We start from the raw sequence: 8,618 nt of genomic DNA, 5'->3' as shown, positions 1-8,618 counted from the left end.
GTGATGTGGTCAGATGATTTGGTGCGGGTGATGATCCGGGCGGCTGAGTTCTGAATGATCTGCAGTCTGTTGATGAGTTTGGTGGGGAGTCCGGTGAGGAGGGCGTTGCAGTAGTCTATGCGTGATGTGACAAATGAGTGAACTAGGATTTCAGTGCTGGATTGGGTCAGTGATGGGCGGAGTCTGGCGATGTTGCGGAGGTGGAAGAATGCAGTCTGGGTGATGTTGTGAATATGGGGTGCGAATGAGAGGGTGTTGTCCAGGATGACGCCGAGGCTCTTGACTTTGGAGGAGAAGGGTACTGGGAATCCATCGATAATTATGAGTGGAGCTGGGGTGTGTTGTGATTTAGTGAGGGTGGATTTGGATCCGATGAGCAGGGCCTCGGTCTTGTTTCCATTGAGTTTCAGGAAGTTCCTGCTCAACCAGCTCCGGATCTCTTCCAGGCACGTGATGAGGGAGGTGGGGGGATGGCAGCGGTGGGTTTGGTGGAGATGTAGACCTGTGTGTCGTCAGCGTAGCAGTGAAAATGGACCCCATGGTGACGGAGGAGTGTGCCCAGCGGGAGGAGGTAAGTGGTGAAGAGGAGTGGACCCAAGACTGACCCCTGGGGGACACCCAGTGAGACACCTGAACACCCAGACTTGTGGTTGCTTAGTTGAACAAATTGTTGACGGCCGGTGAGGTAGGATGTAAACCAGGAGAGTGCAGCACCAGTGATCCCAATACCAGCTAGGCGGTCCAGGAGCAGAGGGTGGGAGATGGTGTCGAATGCTGCGCTGAGATCGAGGAGGATGAGAATGGTGAGTAATCCAGAGTCGGCTGCAAGGAGGAGGTCGTTGGTGATTTTGACTAGGGCTGTTTCAGTGCTGTGTTTTGGACGGAAGCCAGATTGGAACGGTTCGTGGAGATTGTTAATGTCGAGGTGGGACTGTAGTTGTGCGGCAACCACCCTTTCAAGTGTTTTGGAGATGAAAGGGAGATTGGAGATGGGCCGGTAATGGTTGAGGTCAGATGGGTCAGCACCAGGTTTTTTCAGGATGGGAGTGATGGCAGCCAGCTTGAGAGTGAGGGGTACAGTACCAGTAGTGAGGGAGGAGTTAATTATGTTGGTGATCATGGGGGAGATGGACGGAAGACATGCTTTGACAAGGGAGGTGGGAAGAGGATCGAGCTGACAGGTGGTGGTTTTGGCTTTGCGGATGAGTTCTGAAACGGTCTGTTCTGTTACTAGGGTGAAGTCAGAGAGGGAACTGATGAGAGGTTGGCCAGAGGTGATCATCCAGGGTGGGTCATCAGAGGGGGTGCGAGATGAGGCCAGATGTAGACAATAGAGGCTATAGACTATAGAGGCTATACATATTAGAGGTTATAGACTAAAGAGGCTATATATATAGACTATAGAGGCTATACATTATAGAGGCTATAGACTTTAGAGGCTGTAGAGTAGACTATACAGGCTATATACCATAGAGGCTATAGATGTTGACTATAGAGGCTATAGACTATAGCGGCTTTAGACTATACAAGCTATAGACTATAGAGCAGGGCAGCCCCATTTGGGGCCCGCGGGCCAAACTTGGCCCGCGACTGATTTTATTTGGCCCGCGCCTTACCCACTGTATATATTATTGTTTTCCACCATCAGCGCTCGCACTCATTGAATATTATTGATTGGTGCACTTCCATTCCTGACCATAGAATAACATTGTGAAACATTGATGGTAGGGTGGCGCTGTTGAGCTCCTATCCTCTTGCGCTCCAATCCGAAGTCACGTGACAGCGAGTAAGTGAGACGCAAGGATGGAGCGGCAGTGGCACACAGACAAACGCAAATTCAAAAAATGTTGGGAACATGATTATTTATTTACCGAGGTCGATTCCAACGCAATATGCCTGGTATGTAAGCAGAAGGTCGCTGTTTTAAAGGAGTACAACATTCGTCGTCACTATGAAACTATGCATTCTCACCAGTTCGCAAAATACACAGGCGAGGACCGAAAGGTAAAGGCGGCAAACTTGCTAATCAAGCTAGAAACACAGCAGCAAACTTTACTTCAGCCATCCACCGCACAAGAAAATGCCACCCTTGCAAGTTATCGCATTAGCAACATCATTGTCAGAAGTGGACACGCTTTTGCTGCGGGTGATTTTGTAAAAGAGTGTCTGACAGTTGCTGCTGAAGCTGTGTGTCCAACTCAGAAGCGGGCTTTTTCTCAAATAAGCCTGTCACGGAACACGGTGACCCGCCGCGTTGAGGACATGGCCGAAGACGTTCGGGGCCAGATAGCCCAAAGAGCAGGTCGGTTTTCTGCCTTCTCCATCGCATGCGATGAAAGCACCGACATATCGGACTCAGCACAGTTGCTGGTGTTTTTGCGAGGCGTCAATGAGGACTTTGAAGTGTGCCAAGAACTAGCGGGCCTTGAAACACTGAAAGGGACGACAAGAGGTATCGATATTTTTAAGGCAGTGGAGCAAGTTATGGACAAGAATGGTTTGAAGTGGGAAAACCTATCTGGCATCACGACTGATGGAGCCCCGGCCATGGTCGGTAAGAGAGCAGGCCTAACTGCACTTGTGTCGGACAAAGTCCGTGAGTGTGGTGGCTCGATTTTTAAATATCATTGCATTTTGCATCAGGAGCAACTGTGCGCTAAGAATATCGGCCTAAAGAACGTGATGCAGGATGTCGTTGGCATTGTCAATAATATTCGCTCAAAGGCGCTCTCACACCGTCAGTTCAAAGCTGTTGTTGATGAGATGGATGCCCAGTATGGGGATGTATTGTACCACCAGGAGGTGCGGTGGCTGAGCCGCGGGAAAGTTTTGCGACGTTTCTTTGAGCTGCGTGAGGAAATCAGGGTGTTTCAAGCCACAAAGGAGAACAACATCCAAGTGCCCTCGGACAAGCACTGGATTGCAGATCTGGCCTTTCTTGTGGACATCACAGAGCTGCTGAATATCCTCAATCTTCAGCTTCAAGGGAGAGACCAGATAATCACTCAGCTGTACGACCATGTCAGAGCCTTCAAGCAAAAGCTCCAGTTGCTTAACAGACATCTCTTAACAGGTGAGATCTAACTTGAATATGTTATTGAACACAAAACAATGTAGTAGGCTGGTTATTGATCACTATAACCAGCATGTTATTATATTTGTTACATACATTGTGTGTGGAGAATACATTTTCTATTTAAATATAGGCATTAAATCCAATAACACATTTGTTTTTTGTACTGCAGCCATAAACACAAAAAAACAAGTTTTTTTCTCATTTGATTGATGTTTGGTATTTAATTGAAAATCAAATGAACAACCTTGCATCTTACATTGCTGCTTTTGTCTTTGTGTCTGTACATTTAGGAAATTTGGCACATTTTCCCAGCCTCAGAGAAGTTGGGTTGATGGAGGAAGACACACCAAAATACTGCAACATTCTCAGCGATCTTGTGGTGGAGTTTGACCATCGCTTTGAGGATTTTCATGGAAACGAAGCAGCATTTGAGCTGTTTGCCCAACCCTTTGCTGTAAATGTGGATGCAGTCAGTGAGGAGCTTCAAATGGAACTTTTGGAGCTTCAGTCTGATTCAGATCTCTGTTGCCGGTTTAGAGAGCTTCCTTTACAGGACTTTTACAAATCTGTTCCTGCACACAGATATGGCAAGATCCGCAAACATGCACAGGTGATGTTCTCCCTCTTTGGAAGTACCTATGTCTGTGAGCAGGCATTCAGCCTGATGAATCTTAATAAGTCCAAACTGAGAAATGCTTTATCTGACTCTCACCTTCATGACATTCTCACTCTGTCAGTTAGTCAGCTGGAGCCTGATATTAATAGACTTGTAAAAACCAAGGACAGGCTTCATGTCTCCCACTGATAGGCCTACTTCAAATCATAATGTATAGGCCTGGACCTCCAATGTGTCGGAGTATGTTCTGCTCTGTCCTGTGTTACTTTGTTACTGTCCTGTGTTATTGTTCTGTGTTACTTTTATTGCACTAAAAAAAATCTTTGTATTTGAAGATACAGGCCCAAGGCCTAGTAATGTTCCATGTCTGTCTTCAAATATTTCATAGTCCTTCAATTATTTTTCTTATTTAAAGAAGATAGATTTTATGATTTATTTATTATTTTTTGAACATTAATGTGAAGCACAATAAACATTGTCATTCATTTTTCAAAATGACCTTGTGATAGTGTTGATTTTGCACACGCATGCTATTTATACCCATATTTAACCTTATATACTGAAAAATTACAATTTTGGCCCACGAGCCTCCCCCCGATTAAATTTTGGCCCTCCAGAGGGAAGAATTTGGGCACCCCTGCTATAGAGGCTATAGATGTGGACTATAGAGACTGTAGACTAGAGGATATAGACTATAGAGGCAATAGACTATACAGGCTATAGGCTATAGACTATAGAGGCTAAACACTTTATAGTGGAGCAGATTAATGGCATATTTCAAGAGAATCGTTCAAATTGGTATGCAAGCATGAAATTTGGCCCAGATACTCTCTAAGGGTCACTTTTTGGGGAAAAAAAAAAAAAAATCCCAAAATTGAACATGGCGGCCATTTTCACCTAACGCACCTACGCGCCTACGCAAGGAGTTAAAAAAATTGAACTTTTTACGCTCCTACGCATGACGATTAGCCGCGTTGCCCAATCAGCGTTGAGCTTGACCCGACGTCACTGGCAGAGAGTAGTGAGCTTGGACAGAAGCATACGGCCGACATATTTCTTTATTCTGTGTGGAAATAGTAACATAGTTACGCCATTAAATGCGTTTATGGAAACATTTTTAGCGAGAAATGTGCATTTTACTTTCATAATGTTCGCTCGGTGAATGTGAAGGATGTTTGGTTTGATAGTTATGACGAAGAGGGAACGCTCCGTTCACTTGCATGGACAGAGTCTCTGGTTGCTAAGCAACCTCAACGTCTTGGCGGACTATATATCTGCTGATCAACACTACGAATGCTGGAAACACACCAGACACACCATGTGAAGTTATTTGACCCGATTATTGTTATTTATATCCGAGATTATTTAATCTAACCCGATCTAAACTCTATCACCCAAACACGGCGGCGTTTGGGTTTCCTACCTCGGACTCCAGCGCAGCCACGGCCGACAACTTTCTTTATTCTGGGTGGAAATAGTAACATAGTTACGCCATTAAATGCGTTTATGGAAACATTTTTAGCGAGAAATGTGCATTTTACTTTCGTAATGTTCGCTCGGTGAATGTGAAGGATGTTTGGTTTGATAGTTATGACGAAGAGGGAACGCTCCGTTCACTTGCATGGACATGGACTCATCTAGGCGCGTAGGAGCGTAGGCGCGTAGCTGCGTAGGACCATTTTTGACACAAAATGGTCAAGCAACATTTTAGCTGCGTTACGCGCGTAAATCTTACGCGGGTTACGCGTTTGGTGTGTTCGTACCTTTAGGCCGACGGTTCAATATGCCGAATAGGAAAAAGAGTTTTATACCTCACTCGCTTCCTCTCTCTCTCTCACTCTCACTCTCTCTCTCTCTCCAAAATACAACCTAGGCCTACATATCACGTTCACGATGAATTTTGGAGGGCAAAAAGACAACGCTTCACTTCATTTCGACACGGTGTTGCAGCACCATGGACAGAGAGCGGAGGTCTAATACTCAACACGGGCACGAACACACGCACGCACGCACGCGCGCACACACACACACACACACACACACACACACTCTTGACTAAGTACACGGTATGAGGTATAAGTTTGACTAAATCTAGGGGTAAATAGATAGGGTTTAAATGTGGTCGATAGGGTTTACATGTTTTAATGTGGTCGATAGTGTTTATATATGGTCGATAGGGTTTACATGTGGTCGATAGGGTTTAAATGTGGTCCATAGTGTTTAAATGTGGTCCATAGTGTTTAAATGTGGGCGATAGTGTTTGAATGTGGTCGATAGGGTTTACGTGTGGTCCATAGTGTTTAAATGTGGGTGATAGTGTTTAAATGTGGGCGATAGTGTTTACATGTGGTCGATAGGGTTTACATGTGGTCCATAGTGTTTAAATGTGGTCGATAGTGTTTACATGTGGTCGATATTGTTTAAATGTGATCGATAGTGTTTAAATATGGTCGATAGTGTTTAAATGTTCTTTTCCCTCACTCTCCACCTCATCCCTAACTCTCCACCTCAAGCTGGTGTGTAGTGAGCGTTCTGGCACCGATTGGCTGCCGTGCATCACCCAAGTGGGTGCTACATATTGGTGGTGGTTAGTGAGGTCCCCCCTTCACTTTAGGCGTCTTTGAGTGTTATTAATTATTATTATTCTTCATGTTTAACCTCTGTTTTCCTTTTATTCCTAGTCTGTTTTACATAGTTTTGAATGATGACTATATGCTCTGTAAGGTGTCCTTGGGTGTCTTGAAAGGCGCCTCTAAATTAAATGTATTATTATTATTATTATTATTAAATCAATGCCAGCGAAATTATTTAGGCTAAAAGCCGCACTGCAAACACAGTAAACAACACACAACCCCACACACAGCTACTAAAGACAAAAATGTTATTTGTTTTTCACTCACCATTTTACTTCTTTAAGGGAAAAGTATTAGTCCTTGTATAACGTGCGCTTCATAAATTCACCTCTTGTGACAGTTCAAGCCCACAGCAACAGTCTGGCTTGGTGATGTGCACTGCTGGAACTTAGCCTACATAGTCTGTTATTTTTGGTTTCATAATCCCACATGTGTTTCGTTATCCGTTTGGTTGGGTTGGTCTCTCGGAGTTTCGTGACTCCAGTTATGCTACTTTATGAGGAAGGCCGGGGCGAGATGCGCGACAGCAAATGCAACATACAACTGCTCCTCGGAAAACTTTGTTTAAAGAAACTGCGTCCTGCGGCTGCTTTTTTCTCTATAGTTGCCCAAATTTTCTTACGTAAATGGCAATAGCTGCTGCTGTTAAATCATGATAACCTTTGTATAATGTGGTTGTTCTTTAAAATCGACTAGCAGCATGTCTCAGGTGTCCTGCTGAGGCTATGACCGCAATACGACTCAACCAGGCGCGTGCCGTCCATATGGGCAGGTGGGGCGGCGAACTCCCTGCAAAAGCATATGCTCCCAAAAAAAATAGTTCCTCAGTAAATCATTGCTCCAAGTTTATTTTTAATAATGTGATTGTCACATTAACTATCTATAGTTTCTGTAGGCTTTCCGACTATTTTTGGTCTGTTGATATCAAATTGATGGTGGCGATTCTAGTTCGGCAGACTGTATTAAAATTGTATAGGCCTACCTGATTTCATACCTGATTTAAACAGCTGTTATTGAGAAATATCTGATTTCAAAATTGTTGTTATTGACAGATTTGCACACATCGTCGGGCCAAGTTCCAATCGAAGGTCTGCTTGATTGATGACTTGTATTTCTACTTTTCATGTATTTGCAATGCACTCGCTAAGCCTGTTGTTAAAATAAAATATGGAAGAAATAACTTCACTATTAGGGACATCATATGACGAGTGTTGCGGATGGCACTACAAAAGCGTGCAGTAACATTAGGCTATTCGTTTATTTTTAATTCTTACTCAAAATTAGTTTAGTTAACATGTTTTAATGTAGCTCAAAATATACATGTTAAAAATATATATAAATTGTGGGTGGGGTCATACGCCAGTAGTTTCTGCCCCACCGAAATGAAGGGGCACCGCACGCTACTGGACTCACTCAACCATAACCTAATCTCTTCTTCCATAGCCGAAAAGTTCCCTGATAAACTGGATCTTGAGAAAATTATCTGAACACTTAACATGTAGGGTCACAAAAAATGTAGGCTATAGTTACTAAGGAACCATTGGTAGGCCTATAGGATAAGTTAATAAGTAGAGTGACTCTCAGGCAATAATGATTAGTAAGCCTACTGATAAACAGACTGGGTGGTACTGTATTAATGAATCATCAAGTAGGCTAAAGGTAAATAATCATTAGTTAAAGATAAGTTACTGAGTGAAATGCAAATAAGATAAAGTAGCCTGATTATCGACCAAAGGAAAACATGTAGCCAAGCATACATATAGAAGGCTGTTATCTAAGTACCTACATGAGATACCTTTTTATCTCCACTTATTTACCTAATTATGGATAGATCGATAAGACAAAAACATTAATGTCTGACATAACAATTCAGTCAAATTTTTATGGGATATATTATTCAACTATACATATGATGACTGCCATACAAAAAAATAACAGTAATAAACAGAACTGCTGACTGTTTCTGCTCTCCAGTCAATGCTTATACCCTGAGCTCAGTACCGCGGGAAGTAGGGGTGCTGGGGGTGCTGCAGCACCCCCTGTCTGAGACCCTGTCTTATCACAGAAAATGATTATTTCTAAAAACTCCGGCCAAAGTGGAGATTTCTGAAAACGCCGGTTATGTGTTGTCGTGTCAACGGGAGAAACTGGATTTTGGTTCTGAACATGGACATAATAAAGGATGGAGGTTGGTGAGGGCATCTGGTTCAAGTGGGGCGATGACGCCATCAGTAACTGGAAGAAGATGATTAGACAGTGAAATTATTACTTGAGCCAGAATATTGCCCCATCT

The 8,618-nt window shown here is 43.5% G+C and overlaps 1 protein-coding gene across 1 annotated transcript; it reads left to right on the top strand.

Annotated features, from left to right (window-relative positions):
- The first annotated feature begins 1,546 nt into the window (after positions 1–1,546).
- On the top strand, positions 1,547–4,072 carry LOC115538829 (general transcription factor II-I repeat domain-containing protein 2-like). The gene is made up of 2 exons (XM_030350100.1): positions 1,547–3,073; positions 3,367–4,072. Exons 1-2 carry the CDS (start codon positions 1,804–1,806, stop codon positions 3,879–3,881), a joined length of 1,785 nt encoding a protein of 594 aa, XP_030205960.1. The 5' UTR covers positions 1,547–1,803; the 3' UTR covers positions 3,882–4,072.
- Positions 4,073–8,618: the final 4,546 nt, after the last annotated feature.

The sequence above is a fragment of the Gadus morhua genome, chromosome 2, assembly GCF_902167405.1.
Source record: "Gadus morhua chromosome 2, gadMor3.0, whole genome shotgun sequence".
Lineage (NCBI taxonomy): Eukaryota > Metazoa > Chordata > Actinopteri > Gadiformes > Gadidae > Gadus > Gadus morhua.
The sequence above is the reverse complement of the archived record's forward strand: the minus strand, read 5'-3'. Positions and strand labels throughout refer to the sequence as shown.